Raw genomic sequence first — 21,181 nt, 5'->3', positions numbered from 1 at the left:
TTTATTTTTTTTAATTAACAGATAATTGCACATATTCATAGGGTACATAGTGATGTTTCAATACATATAATATATGGTGATCAGATCAGGGTGACGAGTATATCTGTCATGTCAAGTGTTTATTATTTCTTTGTGTTGGGGACATTCAATATTCTCCTTCTAGCAATTTGAAGCTATATGATTTTTTACTATTACTATTTCATACAGTGGTTTGCTCTTGTCACCCAGGCTGGAGTGCAGTGGTGTGATCTTGACTCACTGCAGCCTCTACCTCCTGAGTTCAAGTGATTCTCCTGCCTCAGCCTCCTGAATAGCTGGGATTACAGGTGCATGCCACCATGCCCTGTAATTCTACTGTTCTTGGAAAAAAATAGTTTCTTAACATTTTTGTAGTTTTAGTAAAGACGGGGTTTAACCATGTTGGCCAGGCTGGTCTCAAACTCCTGGCCTAGATGATCGACCTGTCACAGCCTCCACCCAAAGTGCTGGGATTACAGGCGTGAGCCACTGTGCCTGGCCTCTGTGATATATCATTGTTATTATATAGTTATCCTACAGTGGTACAGAGCACTAGAACTCATTCCTCCTATCTAGCTTTAATTTTGATCTATCCCTATGCTCTCCTTTCCCCTACCTTTTCCAGCTACTTCTTAAAGAATTAACAACAACAGTAACAACAGGAAAATCATGTAAGCCAAGGGTAAGCTCCTTGGATATCTCTTAGTTCTGCAGTCGAATTGGGTTCTCCCATGTTTTAATATTGAATAGAGCAGCTGAGCCTATAGCATGTGTACTGTGGATGGCACACTTACCCTAATGTATCCTTCAAATCATGGAGCAGTGACCATTCTCAGAGTCATGTTGTCTCCAGGAGGCTGCATCCGTTGAAACCTTGGATCTCTGTTTTGAATCTCACCTCCTGTTTCTGCTGCTCACTCCTTTCCCTCTCCATTCAATTGGACAGGACTCTGAGCCCTTACTCCATTAATGAAAGCTGACATCCTGTAAGTGACATCAGCTTTTTGGGTTTGGCCAGTTTTACTGGAGTTGGGCTAGTGGAGGAGGGTTGAAGCATAGTTTGATACGAAGACATCAACGCTTTAAAAAATTCATAGTGTAACTACGGAGGGGCTCAGGGGCTCAGTTCTCTCCCCGTGCTTGCAAAAGATGTAACTGGGGGACGGGAGCAGAGCTGTGGGGGCATCCCAAAGATGCTTCCAGTTCTTGAGCTTAACGTTAGAATAATGTTTAGCAGAGAGCGATTTACGAGAGAGGTAAGGAGCCGCGGGGGTGGTTTTTAACCTCGGAGTTGTTCCCGCCCCATTCGTGTTCTTGTCCAATGACAGGAGTTCTTTCAAACTTCCGCTGGAGTGATTGATGTTTGACCCTGATACCGGATTGGCTGCTAGGTCCGCGCAGAGGAACTTATTCTCAGAGCTTTTCGCGGGCTTTTTGAACAAAGAAGGTCCTGGAATTTCTACCTAGCCCCTGCGGGAAAGTCAGGCAAAGAACTTTAGGTTGGGGACGTGGTTGGAGGCAAGGCCTGGGAAATTCCTGCCTTTGAAGCCACGCCCCTTGTGGACTCGGTAAGAGAAGTTTTTTGTTCCTTAAGACAGTCCTCAGTGGTTCTCTCTCATCTATGGGCTGGGAGAGGATCATGGAAACAACAAAACTACACTGGCCACAGTTTTACCAGGAACATCCTTCTGCCCACGGAAACCACGCCTCAGAACCCAGCGACAGATATCCAGATGTCTACCACACATAAAACACTGAATTTTTTTTTTTTTTTTTGAGACACAGTCTCGCTCCGTTGCCAGGCGCCAGGCTGGAATGCAGTGGCGCAATCTCGGCTCACTGCAACCTCTACCTCCCAGGTTCAAGCAATTCTGCCTCAGCCTCCTGAGTAGCTGAGACTACAGGCGCGAGCCACCGCGCCCATCTAATTTTTTTGTATTTTTAGTAGAGACGGGGTTTCACCATGTTGGCCAGGATGGTCTCGATCTCTTGACCTCGTGATCCGCCCGCCTCGGCCTCCCAAAGTGCTGGGATTACAGGCGTGAGCCACCGCGCCCGGCCAAACTGCATTTTTGATTTAAAAGTCCACACTGATAAAATGCATACTTTCTTTTAGACATGAATCAGAATTATGGCCTCACACCAGGGCTCATCCTTTAGCCTGGCTTTTGGGGGATGGAAGGAAGCCTGTTACACTGTCTGAGTTCAAATGCATACCTTCCGCCAGCATTAGAGGAACCTGAGTTCAAATGCTATCCTCCCACCAGCATTAGAGAAACCTGAGTTCAAATGCTTTCCTCCCACCAGCATTAGAGAAACCTGAGTTCAAATGCCATCCCTCTCACCAGCATTAGAGAAACCTGAGTTCAAATGCCATCCCTCTCACCAGCATTAGAGAAACCTGAGTCAGCTCACCCAAACCAAGGCTGAATCCCTGCTGGGCTCTGCCTCTGCATATCTACCTCCTAGCGATCTACCCTGGGGCTAGGGAGAGGAGCTTTCCAAGATCACTACCTTGGAAATCACTGCTTTTTTTTTTTTTTTAAGATGTAAAGAAACATATTCTCAAGCTGTTTCATCTACTTCAAACCTCAGAGCTTTTGTGTGTATATGTATGTGTGTGTTTCTTTTGTAAAACAAAACAATCTCATTTCTTTGAGATGTTTGTCACTGAAATCAGGTGCTAAAAGCTGAACTTGGTGTTAAAGAATAATTTTCTTTTGTAAACATCCTGCTAGCTACAATTTCTGTATTTTTCTGAAATGGAAACAAAATGTACAGATATCAGGTCTCAGAAATAAAGTAGCTCTTATTTCTTTTGAACATTGTTTTAGAGGTTGGATTTTTGCTGGTTTTGCATAGTTACCTGTTATAGCTCATCAAGAATTTGTTGTCAAATTTGCTATAAGGATTTACTAAGGGAATTAGCAGACACCAGAATGTCAAAGGTGAGGTGACTGATCTCTCTCATAGTCAGGTTAGAAAAAGTCTTGAATTATCTCCAAAGATATTTCCTGAAAAGATGCCACTGTTGTGTATAATAGGGTCAGGTGCTGTACTCATGCTTGTAATCCCAACACTTTGGGAAGTAGATGGGGGAAAATTGCTTGAGCCCAGCAGTTGAACACCAGCCTGAATAACACGGTCAGACTTCATTTCTACAAGAAATACAAATGCAATTTTCTGGGCATGGTGGCATGTGCCTGTAGTCCCAGCTACTCTGGAGGCTGAGGTGGGAGGATTGCCTGAGTCCAGGAGGTTGAGGCTGCAGTGAATCAAAATTGTGGATTGCACTCCAGCCTAGGAGACAGAGTGAAACCCTGTCTCAAAAATAAATAAAATAAAATATCAGAAAAGCTTTATATTAGAAAAAACCTCAGAAAGTTTACATGTGCGAACATTGACTATATTGACAGACTGCTGTTGGACGTGTTGCTAAAGGAGTTATAGGTAGAATGAATACCTATGAGTGGGTTTTATGAAATAAAAAAGTAAAAGAAGTCTCTGGCATGGAGTCTTAATGCTGAAAGAATGGCTGAGATTTGTTTACCAGCCCAGCATTCTTTCACTTGGAGTCCTACTGTGCTTTGGCTAGTTGGTAAGAAATTTCCCATCAAAAGAGATTTTCTCTAAATGAGTGTTCTGTTGTTGCCCTGCAAGGCAGTTAGGATGCACCCATGGCCTGCCCATGGGAAGTGTATGAGTCTGCTCAGGCTGCTGTAACAAAATGCCATGGACATGGTGGCTTAAGCAAAAGAAATTTATGGCCTCACAATTCTGGAGACTGGAAGTTGAAGGTCAAAGTGCCACAGAGTTGGTTCCTCTGAGTGCTATGAAGGAAGGGTCTCTTTTAGGCTCTCCTTGGCCTAGAAGGATAAGATGGCCATCTTATCCTTGTATCTCTTCACATTGTTGCCCCTCTGTTTGTATATCTAAATTTCTCCTTCATAAGGACAGTCATATTGGATTAGAGCCTATCCTCTCCTACTCTAGGTGAAGACCCCATCGTAACTAATTACATCTGTAATGTAATAAGGTCACATTCTGAAGTGCTGTGGTTTAGGATTTCAATATATGAGTTTTGGGGGAAGACAGTTCAGTCCATAAGAGAGTGTTAACATGACCCAGCCTGGGGCTTTGTTCATGTTAACCCAACTCCAGCCTCAGGGGACAAGCCCATGTTTTGAATGGCTTGACACTTTTAAGTAGCTCAGCTGGAATCTCTGGTGCCACCACCGTAGAGGAAGTATGCTGTTTAACTCACTTAAGTCAAAGAAAAAAATTTCATCAGAACAAGGGCTCCTTAAGAACAAGCTTAAATTCTGTACTCAGCATGGAGTGAGCCATGACAGGTTGTGCCCCACTCTGCCCTTCCCTCCCAGGCTGGGAGGTTAAGCTACAGCTTCAGTGCTGTTGCCAGGGCTCTGATAAATGAGCTGCCCAAGGGGCAGGGATGGCCAAATGGTCCCATGGCCCTGGCCTCTGCCATCAGGACTGTCTTACTCCCAGCTGACAGTCTGTCCAGTTGCACATCCAGGAGCCCTCTACTGTCAGCAGTCTGAAATTTAGTTGAATATCTGTGGTCTGTTTGAATGCAATGATGCTGAATTTCCTGGACATTGATGAGTCTACTCTGGCCATCCTTAGCTGGACTCACTTTCCACATCCCAGTCCTAGGTCCTCTGGCCAGATGGTTCTGAGAGTCCTCTCATGGAAGGACCTGTGTCCTGTGACTCAGGACACAGCTAGGAGTCTGGCCCTGCTCAGACCCTTCTGATGGTATGTCCAGCACAGGTTGCAGGACTTGGTGGTGACACTGGGCAGATCCTGCTGGCCCTTCTGAGCCCCAAGATGGGAATCATGGTGGCAGTCAGCCCCATTCTCCTTGGTGTGCTGGTACTTCACAGAAGTTGCAAATGAGCATAGTGTTCCTATGGCTAGAGGTCCCTGGGCTCAGGGCATCCTCACTGGCTGTGAGTCAAAAGTGGGGCCGGGGTGCTGCTGAGCGGCCACCTGCAGGCCAATGTGCTTTCTGCTCCACTTCTCAGCAGTGGCTCACGTCCAGGGGAGCTCCATACACAAACCCACTCAGCTACAGACTCCAGCACTGCGGAACAAGATTGGCAGAGGCGAGAGGGTCGTCAGGCAGTGTGGGAGCCCTTGAACTATTCTCTTTTCCAGCACTTACACAGAAGTGACACATTTCTTGCGATTAGGCCACACAGATGACTGACATGACGGCTTTTCCCTCTCCGGCTGCAGTCATACAGTGGTGCAGGTGCGATGGTCTCCAGATAACTCGAATCTCCCATTGTGTGTGGTGGCTCACGCCTGTAATCCAAGCACTTTGGAGGCCAAGGCCGGCCGGTCACCTGAGGTCGGGAGTTTAAGACCAGCCTGACCAACATGACCCTGTCTTAAAAAAAAAAAAAAAAAAAAAAAAAGGGGAGTAATTTAACTTCTGTTTGGCTAGGTGAGAAGATAAAGTTGATGGTCTTCCTACTTGTCATTAAATCAGGAGCCCGTGGGATCCTGGGGCTTGGCATGGGCTGCCCTGGCCTTCAGGACTTGCCTCCCTGGGAGGACACTGCCTTGGTCACTGCGAGACCACTGAGGGCCATCTGGATACAACTCAGTTTACTCAGAGCAATGATTTAGGAAAAGCAGTTCAGAAATCTAATTAATAAGAAGCAAACATTCTTTTGTATATATTTTTAACATGGGCTGGCACCTACGAAGCTGTTTGAGGTTGGTTGGTTTGTTTTTCTTCATTCATAATCATGGTATCAGCAGTGCCGTTTCTTTAATTTTGATTGATCTTAATTTGCTTCTAAACCTTTAATTTTAGCTTTATTTTCCTCCTCCACTCTCTCTCAAAGCACTAGTGATTGAATCAACAACCAAACATAAAAAAAACAACTTTGAAAGGGAGTGAGGGAACTTTTTTGCACAGTGAAAGTGTCTCATTAAGAGTCAGGCTGTGCGGTGAGCATCTCTTTTGTCCTGCATGGTTGCCTGAGTTTAATAATGTGAGAATAGTGGCCGGGAGCAATGGTTTACACCTGTAATCCCAGCACTTTGGGAGGCTGAGGTGGGCAGATCTGAGTTCAGGAGTTTGAGATCAGCCTGGCCAACAAGGCAAAACCCCGTTTCTACTAAAAATACAAAAATTAGCTGGGCATGGTGGTGGGCACCTGTAATCCCAGCTACCCGGGAGGCTGAGGCAGGAGAATCACTTGAATCTGGGAGGTGGAGGCTGCAGTGAGCCCAGATCGTGCCACTATACTCCAGCCTTGGTGACAGAGTGAGACTCTGTCTGAAAAAGAAAGAAAGAGAGAAAGAAAAATAATTTGAGCATATCCAATCTTATAAAGGTATGGGAAACCGACTGGATTTCAAAGGCAAGCCATCCAGTTTCTCATTTGCCAATTTGACTGTCAGGTTGAAAAGAGAAAATAATTCTCTCTAGGTTGCTTTTTTGCTGAAATTGTTACCAGTGTATTGGAGAGAAAATTATAAGATCATCAAAAGGCTAGGTCTGGGAGATTTTCTTTAGGATGGTGGATTTGTGTGGTTTCTGTGTAAAACAAAAACCAAAAATTAAAGCAGAAAACAAAAAGCCGCAAAGATTTACTTTCCCAAGAGGCTTTTCCATCTTACTTGCTAATGCAGGTCTCCTTGGGCAGCCTGGAGTTTCCTGGTGTAGTTACTTACTTTGGCCCCGATAAGGCGGCTTTTCAATTACAGAAAAGGTTTTAAAAACAACAAAAACATCATAGAGAGCAGAGGGAAAGGCAGCCTCAAGCCTTGTTTTCATGATATTGTATTGGAGGCTGAGGCTGTTTATTGGGGAACTGGTCCTTCTGAAAAACACATTTCTTTTTCGATTTTGGAACTCTGGGGGCTCCTTTGAAGGAAATCTTGCCTGAGGTCAGCTCTTCATTTTTCACTCTGTGTGTCCTCTCCTCTCTCTGCTTCATTCCTGTCAGGAATGTTTTCTTCCCCAGCTGTCTGCTTTGACTAAGCCAGAGGGTTGCCCTGAGGGGCAGTACCTGTGCCTGGTCCTACCCAATTCGGGGGACTGTCCTGGCCAGACAGCACCTGTCATACTTCAGGTTTGAAGTTGGAGCTCCTGGGAGAATTGAACCTGTGCGTCCTTGTGCCCATCTACTTGGAAAATAACCATTCCTTAGGGATGAGAGGGAAGCAGCCAGGAGGCACGGTGCCCTGTCTCAGATTCATAGAATGATGTCTTTTGTGTGTCAGCTCACAGGGACTGCTACAAAAGATCCCAAATGGAAGTTAAAATAGTGCTGTACTGTGATCCCGGCAGGCTCTGAGAGCACACCGTCTCCCTCTGCACTTTGTCACATCAGCCAAGCCAGATGGTGTCAGGGTGTGCTCTTTCTCCCTGCCAACAATCATCATGCACTTTAGACCACGATCCCAGTTGTATTTCCCACACCCCTGCATGACAGAACTTCTCATTCCCATTTCACAGATACAGAAAATGAGTCAGGAAGGGTGATTGACTTGCACAGGCCAACTTGAGGGAAGCAGCGGAGCTGTGCTGAACCCCGATTTTATCTGATACCTGAGACCATGGCACTCCTGGACAGGCTCCTTGAGTAAACGGCACCAACACGGCACTCTGAATTTATTGATGAAGGCTGGAGTGGGTGAACTAGGACCAAATGCCACCGAAGTATGATAATTAGGAAACTCTCTCTTGCACATACTAGGAACTGCCAGGAATTACTGGAGGCATTACCACAGGACAGCTTTGGTGCTGTCTACAGCACAGCCTTAAACTCTGTCCACAATACACACTGGCATGGGTGGTATGAGTCCCAAATTCCAGGTGGGGTTAGGTGCTGCCCTTACCAGTTCTGTTGTAGGGTTTCCTTGTTTCTGGTGGTATCTCGTTTATCTTACATGCTACTCTTTTAATACATCACATCGTATTGATGCTGGACATCTTTTTTCCCTCCCCCACTCCCTCCCTCCTTTCTTTTCTTTTCTTTTCCTTTCCTTTTCTTTTCTTTCTTTTTTTTTTTTTTTTTTTTTTTTTGATGGAGTTTCTCTCTTGTTACCCAGGCTGGAGTGTGAAGGCACGATCTCAGCACACTGCAACCTTCACCTCCCGGGTTCAAGCAATTCTCTTGCCTCAGCCTTCCAAGTAGCTGGAATTACAGGTGCCCCATGACCGTGCCTGGCTTTTTCTTTCTTCTTTTTTATATTTTTTTGAAATTTTAGTAGAGATGGGGTTTCATCATGTTGGCCAGGCTGGTCTTGAACTCCTGACCTCAGGTGATCCATCCACCTTGGCCTCCCAAAGTGCTGGGATTACAAGTGTAAGCCATCATGCCTGGCTGATGCTGGACATCTCTCAATAAATTCTAAGCCAGGTGTTGTGGCACATGCTTGTATCACCAGCTACTAGGGAGGCTGAGGCAGGAGGATTGCTTGAGCCCAGGAGTTCTAGGTTGCGGTGAGCCACAATCCCCCTACAGCTCTCCAGCCTGGGTGATAGAGTGAGTCCCCATCTCAAACAAAACAAAACAAAATGAAACAAAAAAACTCACAACCAACAAAACCAACACACAAAAAAACCAAATTCTAAGTAGCAATATGGCTAAGCCCAAAGGGAACTCATATTACTAATCCTTTTTGGGTTCGTGCCATCTGTTAGCTGGCTTCTTCTCGGAAGGGACGCACAGTTCATAATGCCATTCGATGTGTCCAGTGCCGATTGTCCTTGATTCTGTGCTTGCAAACTGAGTACATGTTGGCATATTAAGGCTTATTTGGTTGTATATTTTGCAGAGTTAGCGTAAGAATGAAATTTTTTCTTTATTTTTTCCTTATGTAACTTGCCTATCAAATTGTTTCCAATTGTGCCATTAGAGGCCTGGTGATTACTTGCATGCCAAGTATTTCTTTGGTTTGCTATCCTCTTTTCTTCTTATTTTTATTGTTCAGACTTAAAAATTTATATATCTTAAAATATTGTCTTTTCTGTTTCTTTAAAATATGTCTTTTGTAATTTCAAAATGGCTGAAATTATTCTTCATTCATCCATAGCTTTGATCAATTTTTTACTCTCTTTTTGTTTTACTAAAATTAAATTTACTCTATTTTACACTTTCATTTACTTTTGAGTTGTATGTTTTAATTTCTTCTTATTATTTTTAAAGTCTCAATTCAGGTAGCCTAATGCCATTGTTGAATTACTCTTTTTTACTTCCTTGTGCTTAAAAGGTAATTTTGTTGTATCTTTTTTTAAAATTACACTTTAAGTTCTGGGGTACATGTATAGATCGTGAAGGATTGTTACATAGGTACACACATGCCGTGGTGGTTTGTTGCATCCATCCCCCTGTCATCTGCATTAGGTGTTTCTCCTAATGTTATATCTCCCCAATCCCTCTACCTCTGCTATCCCTCCCCCAGCCCCCACCAACACTCCCAACAGGCCCTGGTGTACGACGTTGCCCTTCCTGTGTCCACGTGTTCTCATTGTTCAACACTTACTTATCAGTGAGAACATGCGGTATTTGATTTTCTGGTCTTATGCCAGTTTGCTGAGAATGATGTCATATCTTTTGAAAGGCAGTAGAGCCTCTTTTGGACTTCCCATGCCACTGTATAGATTTCCATTTCTGTTTTGCACTAATTTTATTTTTTTTAAGCACTGAAATGTCAGACTATGTTATAATATTTTGTAGGATTAGAATCCTTCATAGCTCTTCTTTTTTCTTAGGACATTTTTGTTTTTAAAAACACATTTATTTACCAATTATATTCTAGAGCCATTTTGACTTAAGAAATTATTCCAGTTGGTATTTTGGTTATATTTCCATTTCAATATAAATAGGAACTTGGGATGAGAACGTCCTCTCATCCTCCCCATTTCCTCACTCCCTGAGTCATCCTGACCGACTCCAGGGTCCCTGTGGATGGAGTACTTGATGTCCTGCATACCTACCTCTCTGCTAGTCTCCTTGTGGCTGTACCATCCCATAGAGTACCTGCACTCAGCCATGGCAGAAAAAACACTACGTCCTAAGTCACTAGTGCAACATCCTAACTTGACCATAATAATTGCGGATTTTAAAAATGTCTGTAAATATATATATTTAACTCCATTAAAAATAGTTGCGTTTCGCTGAAAATGCTGTATCAATACTCTAATGGTTGATGCTTAATTCCCAATTTTTTTGCAGTTGAAACAATATTAAAATAACTCTTTTGTACATATTTTAGATACTTTCCCAATTGTTTCCTTATGAAAAAATCTATCAAATGAGAATCTTTGGGTTGAAGAGTATACACATTTCACAATTTTAAAGCATCGTGCTTACTTGACTTCTTGAAAGGTTATACCAATATGCATCTCCTTTCAGTGTTCATACTTAATTTTGATTATTTGTTTCTTTGAGTACTTGAGTGGAGAAATTATTCCTCATTCATGTTTATATTGCCAAAGTCTTCAGCTGAATGTTTGACAAAGTACGTGCTAAATAAATGTTCAATAAATGAACATTGAAAGGAAAGCAATTATTTTTCAATAGAAAGCCAAAAAACCCCCCTGTTCTCCACAAAAAAAAAAGAGAGAAGGAAGAAAAAATTAGTTTATTTCTTTCTGTCAGTATCCAACTAGCTAAAAGGTTTGCAAGAAGTTCACTTGGGGAAGAAATTTTGGACTTTGGTGGAGAGATGTTTGCAAGGCTTGACTCCAAACTATAAAGGATCTAGGCAGATCAACTGTGACTATGGTTGCTATTGGACATTTGACTTTCTCTTAGCTTTGACTTGTGCTTTATTTGAACCCCTCGGGTGAACATTGGACTGTGTTTTCCCGCAGTGATTAACAACAAGAACTTCAAAATACATCTCGGAAAGTCCCCTCTTTTGAGAAGTTGGCATCTAGAGGCCCCAAATGCCATAAAGAGACACAATAGAATTTCATGCTTCCTTCAAAGCCTTTTGTCTCCAAAGACAAGGGCAATAGACTAATTATGTACTTTACTTTAGCTTCCTTGATATTCTAAACTTAAGGTGTTTTTCTCTTCTCTCAGCCAATGAGATCTTCTGGTTAGCTCCTCCCTTTGAAAGGCTCTATTTCCTTCTTCTTCATTTGACATTTTATTTTTTGTACCTAAGCATTTTATTCTTTGTGGTTTTTAGTTGCAGCCAAATCCATATACCACGTGAACCACTTGGAGAATTTAAAAATATATTTAAACTGAGTCTGGAAGACAGTTTGTTCAAGACAGATGGAAAATTACATATTGAATCTGTAGGCCTGAGCTTCTGTCCATGTACCATCACAAATTAGCTCCAAGATGCTGCACAAAATAATGATCTTCATGACATGCAAGTGTAAAACTGGCACAGTATGACCTATCTCACTGGTTGTTGTGAGAATTAAATAATGAATGAGCAAGTGCTTGCAAATGCTCATGGTTATGCAAAATTTAAGGGTAGAGCTTGGTCTTCACATCTGAATTCCCAGGAGAGCTTCCTTCTGGGGTTGTGTACAGCTCTGCTTCATTTACTTTCACAAGGACATTTTTTCTATCCTCTTAGACAGAAACTAAGTCATGTTGGTTCACTGCTATTTCCCTAGTCCCTGTAAGAGTGCCTGAAGTGGTACACAATTCTTAATGAATGAATGAGTGAACACACTTGCTTTTATTGCTCTAGTACCCCACAGTTTATTGATCTATTCTTCCATTGATGGGTTTTGCATAACTTCCAATTTTTGTTTTCCTTTCACAAGTAATGCTATGTAAACACTTTTGAGCATTGAGCATACCTCTTGGTTCATGTGTATAATCCCTTCTCAACAACTGTGTGTTTGGTTAAATCACGTTTTTTTTTTTTTTTTCTAGTTTGAAACCAGTCCAATCTAACAAAATTAATATGGTTCAACTTACTACATAGTTATGGCATTATTGAGCCACAGAATTTGCAAATCCTTAGCTTACTAATGTTGTCAAATTGCTGTCCAAAGTTTCTATGTATCCATATGGTTGCCAACAATGAGTACTGTCAGACTTTTTACATTTTCCTGAACTGGTGGGTGTAAAATGATGATCTCATTGGGGCTTAATTTGCATCTACTTGAGTACTACTGAAATTGGGCATCTTATAAGGTGTTTACATTTTGCTCTTGTCTGCTAATTTCTTTTCTTTTTTGGAGGGGGTGGGGAATGGAGTCTCTGCATCATCCAGGCTGGAGTGTAGTGGCGTGATCTTGGCTCACTGCAAATTCTGCCTCTTGGGTTCAAGCAATTCTCCTGCCTCAGCTTCCCAAGTAGTTGGGATTGCACGCATGTGCCACCATGCCCGGCTAATTTTTTTGTATTTTTTGTAGAGACGGTATTTCACTGTGTTAGCCAGGATGGTCAATCCTGACATCGTGATCCACCCACCTTGGCCTCCCAAAGTGCTGGAATTACAGGCATAAACCACCACGCCGAGTCATCTGCTCATTTCTTTTGACTGTGTTTGATTCTATAATTTCCTTCTCATTTATTTGTAGGCATTTGTAGGTATTACAGATACTGCATTGTCAGTTATATATGTAGAAATAGATCCTTCAAGTCTATGGCTGGTCTTTCTACTCTTCAAATGGCTTTTCTGAAGAATAGAGATTTTAAATTTGTAAATAGCTTAACTTTCCTTCGTTGTTTATGATTTTTGTGTCTTATTTAAGCATAAACAAAACATAAAGAAGACTGTGTGTTTTCTTCTGAACATTTTTAAAAAGTTTCTTTTACTTTTGGCCAGGTGCGGTGGCTCACGCCTATAATCCAGCACTTTGGAAGGCTGAGGTAGACAGATCACTTGAGGTCAGGAGTTTGAGACCAGCCTGGCCAACATGGTGAAATTCCATCTCTACTAAAAATACAAAAATTAACTGGGCATAGTGGCGCATGCCTGTAATCCCAGCTACTTGAGTGCCTGAGGCAGAAGAATTGCTTGAACTTGGGAGGCAGAGGTTGCAGTGAGCTGAGATCACACTACTGTGCTGCAGTATGGGCAACAGAGCAAGCCTGTCTCCAAAAAATAAAAAAAAGTTTCTTTTACTTTTCATTAAGACAGGATCTCATTTTGTCATCCAGACTGGGGTGCAGAGGTGAGAACACAGCTCACTGTAGCCTCAACCCCTTGGGCTCAAGCAATCCTCCTGCCTCAGCCCCCCAGTAGCTAGGACTATAGGGGTACACCATCATGCCTGGATAATTTTTGTATTTTTTGTAGAGATGGTGGTTTCTCCATGTTGCCTAGAAAAAGTAGTTTTTTGTTTTTGTTTTTCCACATTTGGAGTTTTGTATTTTTCGATGAAAAAGACCTAATCTCTTCCTGCCTTCTCCCTCTCCACTCTCAGAAAAACCAATTTTATGGCACAATTTGTTGCAGAGAAATTATTGTCCCTTTGATTTGTCAACCACCTTTCTCATACATCAAGTTTCCAGATATGCACAGCTCTGTTTCTAGGCTGTTCCATAGGTTACTTTGCTTATTGTGGAACTAATAGCACAATGTTTTAATTACTATTATTTTGTAGAAAACTTTGTTATGGAAAGGACAAATTCTTTCAACCTGTTGATGAAAATTGTCTTGGATATTTTTGACCATTGTTCTCCCAAATATATTCTAAAATTAGCTTATTAAGTATGACAACACCACCAAAATAAAAACAAATAAATTTACCAACCAAACAAAAACTTTTTGGAATTCCATTAGAATTGCATCGAGCCTATAGACAAATCTGGGTAGGATTAACATTTTCTTCCTGTAATATAATATTGTAATATAATGCAATTGTTGGGCTCTGTATTTTGAGGCTAAATTGTTCAGTATACACATGCATAATATTGTGCTTTTTTATTATCAATCTTTTTGTTATGTATTAATCTTCTCAGTCATTGATTGGTATCCTTATATTTTGATAAGAATAACAAGATTCCTTGTCTTAAAGTCTCTTTGATATTAACATAACTAATTTTTTAAATATTTACCTACCATATCTTTTTTATCTCTTTTAACCACTCTATGTCCTTACATTTTAATTATATCCATTCTAAACAGCATATAACATTTTCTTTTTGAAATCAAGCTTGGTAATCCTTGTCTTTCAAATAGTGAGTTTAAGCATTATTTGAAATTAAAGCATATTATAAAAGTTTTTTTAGTGTATCTGTTGTTGGATAACTTGGTTTCTGATTATGTGAAAAATTTCTTTCAGCCTCATTCTGGAGAGACTGTTTTTCTGGGTACACAATTCTAGACCAACAGAATTTCTCTCAGCAATTTAAAGATATTTAACTATCTCTGGTTTCTCATTTTTGATGAGTCTTTGGTAGTCCTAATATTTTTTTTTGAGGTAGTGTGTCTTTATTCTTGAATTGATATTGAGATATTCTCTTTTACTTAGTTGTGCTTTGTTGTTGTTATTGTTTAAAGGCCATTTGGTGGGACATCATTTTTGTGTAATCCAACTTTCTTAGAAGTTTGTAAATATTGATGCATTAGCATCTAACATAGAATGTTTTGAGGATATGTTTAAGGTCAGACTGATTTTTTTCTCCTCTTGTTAGGGAGTTGCCTTTTTTTTTTTTTTAATCTGTCTAGACACCTGTCGTAGTCTTTATTTTTGAAGTTCAATAGCTTGAAGTTTAATGGCCATAGTTTAACCATGGCTTATTTTATTTTTTCTGAAATGCAGTATACTCTCTTAGTCAGCAGATGAAATTTTCTCTTTTTCATGGAAATTCTCCTATCTTATATATTTGAGGAATATCCTCAAAAAATATTTTGTTCCATTTGTTGGGTTCTTTACTTTGGGGATGCCAGTTTTCCTTATGTTGCATAGTCTTTGTTTTTCAAATATATTAGCTTTTGTGTCTTAATATTTTTGCCTTTAAAATGTTTTTAAAAATAATTGTTGTTATTGTAAGCTGTTTCTTATTCCAAAAGTTGAAATTTAACTGTATGTATTTTCTTTTTATGGTTTCTAAATCATTTAAAATTCCACAGGGATGATTCTTTTGTGTTTTTTTTTTTCTTAGATCCATAATTTCTTTTTCCACTTATTTGTTTATATCTTTTTTCTGAGCGCTTGTTTTCTGATATTTGTCCTTATTAAAATATTCTTCTTAATGAGGCATTTGTAAAGAAATTCTTCATTTTATTTGAGTTGTTTCTTTTCCAGGCATGCTTTATGGCTTTCTTTTGTTCGCTTTTTCTTTTTTTGTTGGTTTGTTTCCTTCTAAATGTTTAGATAGCTGCTGTGCTCTTTGTTTTATTACCACTCATACTTGGGGAGCTCTGCCCAGGTATTATTATATTTGTTCTTGACTCTCTTTTCAATAAAACTGGGACCAGTTTTATTTCTCCTTAATATCTAGAGTGATCCCTGAGCATATCCTGTATGCTGTAATCATCAATGAAAGAAGAAGATTGGAAATGGTCAGGAGGGCCATGGAGAAGAGTGAGGGAAATCATCTGAGATGGAATAGAATTTTATTAGACTAGTTTAGCTCCGTGCTCTCCTGTGAAAAACTGTCAAAAATGTTTTATGTAATGTTTAGTTCATCCAGTTGTGGAAATTGCTCTCCAGCTTTGGATTTTTTTTTTTTTTTTTTGAGACGGAGTTTCGCTCTTGTTACCCAGGCTGGAGTGCAATGGCGCGATCTCGGCTCACCGCAACCTCCGCCTCCTGGGTTCAGGCAATTCTCCTGCCTCAGCCTCCTGAGTAGCTGGGATTACAGGCACGCGCCACCATGCCCAGCTAATTTTTTGTATTTTTAGTAGAGACGGGGTTTCACCATGTTGACCAGGATGGTCTCGATCTCTTGACCTCGTGATCCACCCGCCTCGGCCTCCCAAAGTGCTGGGATTACAGGCTTGAGCCACCGCGCCCGGCCGAGCTTTGGATTCTTTTCACAGTTTTGTATGTAGTCCTGGAGGCCTCCCCAAGAGTCAGCCTCATTGTTCACTTTCCTTGTTTATTTGATCATTCTCAGTAGCAGTTTTTCCAACTCCTCTGTCAGAAGCGGAAGATAAGGAGCCTCCTTTGAGGTGTTCATGTCCATGGATGTGGGTATTGGGGATAGTCACCAGTATTGTGAGGGGAGATGGTTATGGCTTTAGAGATTGTCGCCTGTGTTGGAGTTGAGGCATGGTGGCTTATTTGATCTAGTCTAGGAACTTTTTTTTTTTTACATTTTGGTAGTTTTTTTGTCTTAGGCAAATGCAAGTTTATTCCTGCCTCCTCTAATTTATTTTCTTTTCTCTCCTCGAACACTGCCCATTTTGTCTGGAAGAAGAAAAATTTTGTGAGGAAATTTCAATGTATCATTTTACCCAGGAGTCCTTGTTGTATACATGTTCATCTGTATGTATTGTTCATGTCTTCCCAAATGCCACTGTGGCTCAGCTGTGCTGAGGAACCATGGAAAGGTTTATATTTATGCTCAGGCCACAGGGTGAGAGGAATGAGTGGGACAGGGAACTGGGCGTCCATGAAATTCATGGTGAGAAGCACCTTGGGGATGGGAAGCTCCAGAATACAGGACTGAACACTCCCAACCTCTGCAGGTTGGAGCTTCCCTCCTGGAACAGTAGGAGGGCTTTGTGGTAGTTTGGTAGTAGGGGCATTGTTTCGTTAACTGCTAATAAGTTTACCAGACGATTATTTTTCTTGAGAGGAGAGCCTTTGGCGGCATCTGCACCATTGCGTTTGGACAGCAGAAATACCAGCTTCTGCTTCTGCCTGGGTCACTTCCTGGTGTTAAGAAGTCGGCACTGGAGGGTCTGGAATGTGGGAGATACCGCGAAGCCTTAACGTTAATCAGACAGCATTCCTATTTAACAGGGATAATAAGACTCAAAATGTTAAGCCAGGTTCAAGGATAATAATGACACATAAGAAGAAAAACGTGACATAAAGACGTGATCAGAAAGGGAAGGCTGCCTTTGCACCCCTGCAGAGAAATGGTCTCATCAAAGAGTGATTCACTAGCGCACAATGGACAATGACGCAGCAGAACTGGAGTCTGGCTACTTTTCTCTTGAATGGAGCAACTTCAAACACCGAACAATGAAAGGTGTTTTTTTTTTAACTTGTGCTTTTCAGAAGGGTCAGTGACCAGCTTGTAAATAAAACACTTTGAGATATTCTGTTTTTTAGCTTTAATTGGAATCCTGTTATTATTTCAAGACCCTTAGAGAAACTTCTCAACAATAAGCCTCAGGGTTTTATTTTCTTCCAATATTATTTTCATTGGAAACTAGAGATTGGATGTTGATTTTTAAGACTGAACTGATACATTTTGTGGTTTTAGAGTTGCTACTATTATAATTTGACCATGCCAGCGTCCTTTAGATGATGTTGTCTGTGTGAAGGGAATAATATCCAGATACTATAAATAAAAAGATTAATAAATTAATGGCATGAAAGATTTAGACAATAAAGTCTTTTTATTGTCTAAAATAAAAAGGCAAATACAAAATTGGAGAAAATATTTGTAATACCGTAAGCCATGAAAGGGCTGAATTCTTTAATTAAAATTAAATAGAAAATGATGCTTTATAAGTCAGCAAAAATAAAGAATAACTTACTAGAAAAATAGGCAACTGGAAGGACAGAGTTAATAGGCAAGGAATTATATACTCAACTTATGAAAAATGTTTGTTTTTAATGATTAAAGTTATGTTTTTGCATATTGACTTGACAAAAAAATAAGTTTGTTAATTCCAGGTGCTATTGAGAGTATAATCAGAGTAAATGATAATTGGTTTAGTTTTTAATGAGGGTATTTTGGTTATATCTATCCAAATTAAAAATCATATACATTTTAGTGCAGTAATCCCATTCATCAATGGTACCTCATGGATCTACTTACAAAAGTCAGCCAAATATGGAAAAAAAACCTCATGATATCACTGACCCCAAAGAGAAAAGCATGCAAATTTTCATGATGAAGTGATTGGTTAAATCAATTAAATCCTGCAGTGTAATATTATGTAGTCTTTAAAAGTAGTGAGTTAGAACTATAAGTGCTGATACGGAAAATTGGTTCTAAAACATTAGTTTTCATGTACATGTATTTCGTAAATAGGTAACTAATAGGAGAGAATGAAAAAGAATAAAAAACCCAAGAAAAGTGTGCGTTTATTCTTCTTAATGCTATCAAGTTATCATTTAATATGAGGTATATTTTTGATTTTGCATATTCATATTCAGTCAGAATTAATGATAGACTCTTCCCCCACCACCTCCCTAACCCAGTACTCCAGTAACTTATTAATTTGTTACAGAGAATGACCAAAATGGTTTAAATAAATAGTGATCTCTTGAGTATCCTTGACCTTGCTTTATAGTTTAATTGTGGTCCCTTGAACTAGAGGGCAGTCTGCAGGCATTTTCTTTGTTACCAGAGTGTGTAATACTGTGTTTCAGGACTAGATCAGAGAACTTTTTATCCTGATGCGCTTTCTGACACAAGAAATACTTCCTCATGGACTATTTCAAAGAGATTGATTTATTTTTAATTAAAAAAATTTCTTTTTGAGATGGCATCTTTCTCTGTTGCCAGGCTGGGGTGCAGTGTGGTGTGATCTTGGGTCACTGCAACTTCCACCTCCCGGGTTCAAGTGATTCTCCTGTCTCAGCTTCCTGAGTAGCTGGTATTACAGGTGTGTGACACCATGCCTTGTTAATTCTTTTGTATTTTTGGTAGAGACGAGGTTTCACCATGTTGGCCAGGCTGTTCCTGAACTCCTGACCTCACGTGATCCACCCACCTTGGCCTCCCAAAGTGTTGGGATTACAGGTGTGAGCCACCATGCCTGGCTAAAGAGGTTGATTTCTTTTCTTCCTTAATTATACCAGGGACAGGAAAACTCTTTTCTGCCTGTATTTTGTCTTGATGGCTTTAGGCCACTCATCTGGTGACATTTAGATCTGCTTACAGGGAAGGATTAGTGCAATGGGATATGACCATGGCAGTTTAAAGAATAAATGAATCAAAGTGACCAGAAGTTCATTTTAGTTCAAAGCATTATAACCGGGAATCTGAAACAGTAAGACATCCTCTTTGGTGTTTGATGAAGCAGTGTTAACTTGCAGAATTTTAGGTTTTTGTTTGTGCGTTTATTCAATGACTTGCCTATTTTTTGTCTGGCTATTAACTTTTGTATTTGTAAAATGATGTTGCCTGAATTCAATATAAGATTATCCACCATAAAACAAGTGAATAATGATGGCAGTAAAATTAATTTTATGATAATTGAGGCTTTTCTATTAATTTGGGGGGCTATACCTTATAGGTGGTATTTTTTTTTCTTCTCAAATGATTGAATTCCATGTATCAATGGCAGTTCCTTTCTTTTAACTTTGAAAATTTAAGGTTTTAAAAATTATTGCAATCTTTTTGGGTGGTTCTTATGTAGTCCGTGTCAAGAGATTTTACTCCAGTAATCTTAATTTTGGAGTATAATTCAAATAAGAAATTATTTATATACAAAATGTTCCTTAATAAAAGAATGTGTGAATTATGGGATATTCATTTGGTAAGAATGTTATACAGCAAGTAAGCTGATAGTTATGAACCTCTTGTGGCAATATTGAAAAATATGCATAAAATGAAGGTAAATGAGAAACGGGGGCTACCAACAAAGCCAGCAAAATATCTGTTTGGGTAAAAACATCAGAAACGTTAAAGAAATTAGAAAAATAAACAAACATAATTGTTGTATTTAAGTTAAATAACAGGGGAAGTTATTTATTTCTTTAATTTCTCTAATGTCCTAAGTTCTGCAATAAATAAAAATATGCAGAAAAAGAAAAGAAGTAAAAGCTAGGTCTGGTGGGAAAAGAATAAGGAGATGACACAGTCACAGATTGGGATGCAATGATTAATAAACTAGGCTGTCTCTGTGGGCTCCTGTCCCAAATGATTGTTCTGAGACATATAGCAGGGATTATGATGACCTCCTTCAAGAGATGAAAATATTGTCATACTTTACAATTTATTCAAGTGGTATTTTTTTTTTTTTTTTTTTTTAATTTTCCAGGTTCTTTTCCTTGCTGAATTCTTCTGGCCTTGTATCCTGTTTATAATTCTGACAGTACTTCGTTTTCAAGAACCTCCCAGACACAGAGACATTTGTAAGTTTCACTTTTAAATATCCTTTTAAATTAACCTTCAGAGAAAAAACTCATAGCACTCTTTCTCTCTTTTTTTAAATAAACACTGAATCCTCAGTGGAATGAATAGACAGGGTTTCATTAAGATGATAACAACATATCTGGAGTATATACCAATAAGCCACGATTTAGGTTTTGTCTCTTAAGAATGATTTTCACACAGGTTCACTCAATCTAGCAGATAGATTTATTCTTCCAATTAAAACGGACACAATTTGGGCATAAGTATATAGCCATTATAAATATAGCAAGAGTAGAAGAAGAAGTAAAAGTGGGAGATGCATTTCATAGTTTATCAACATGATACTGATAGTAACGATGATGGTGGTGAGAAAATAATGATGCTGATGATATGATGGTGGTGAAAATGGTGATGATAGAGATATGGTGATGATGATAGAAATGCTGATGATGGTGATGATAGTTATAACGGTGATGGAAATAATGATAGTGGTGATGGCAGTGATAGAGATGATAGCAATGAAGGTGATGATGATGATGTAGATGATAGTGATGATAGTGATGATGATGGAGATGATAGTGATGATGATGGATATGATAGTGATGATGGTAATGATAATAGAGAGGACAGTAATGGTAATGTTATGGAGATGGAAAATAGTGACGATGGTGATAATGATGGAGATGATGAAGGTGTTGACTATGAAGATGATAGTGATAAGAGTCATTATGATGGAGATAATAATAATGGTGGTGATGATGATAGAGATGATGATAATGATGATGGTGATGATAATGGAAATTTTAATAATGATGGTGGTGATGACGATGGAGATGATGGAGAGGAGAGTGATGATGGTGATGATGATAATGGAGATGATGAAGATGATAGTGATGATGGTGATGATGGAGATGATGAAGATGATAGTGACGATGGTGATGATGGAGATGATGATGAAGATGATAGTGATGATG

At 39.8% G+C, this 21,181-nt stretch overlaps 1 protein-coding gene across 1 annotated transcript in view; it reads left to right on the top strand.

Annotated features, from left to right (window-relative positions):
- ABCA13 (ATP binding cassette subfamily A member 13) overlaps nucleotides 1–21,181 on the top strand; it is a 424,450-nt gene that overhangs the window by 6,622 nt on the left and 396,647 nt on the right. Inside the window, 1 exon segment of the mRNA XM_032244250.1 lies at nucleotides 20,113–20,206. Within this exon segment, the coding sequence (XP_032100141.1) occupies nucleotides 20,113–20,206 (94 nt within the window).

Source organism: Sapajus apella, unplaced genomic scaffold (assembly GCF_009761245.1).
Source record: "Sapajus apella isolate SASKATOON/1434 unplaced genomic scaffold, GSC_monkey_1.0 scaffold54, whole genome shotgun sequence".
In the NCBI taxonomy this organism is placed as follows: domain Eukaryota; kingdom Metazoa; phylum Chordata; class Mammalia; order Primates; family Cebidae; genus Sapajus; species Sapajus apella.
The sequence above is the reverse complement of the archived record's forward strand: the minus strand, read 5'-3'. Positions and strand labels throughout refer to the sequence as shown.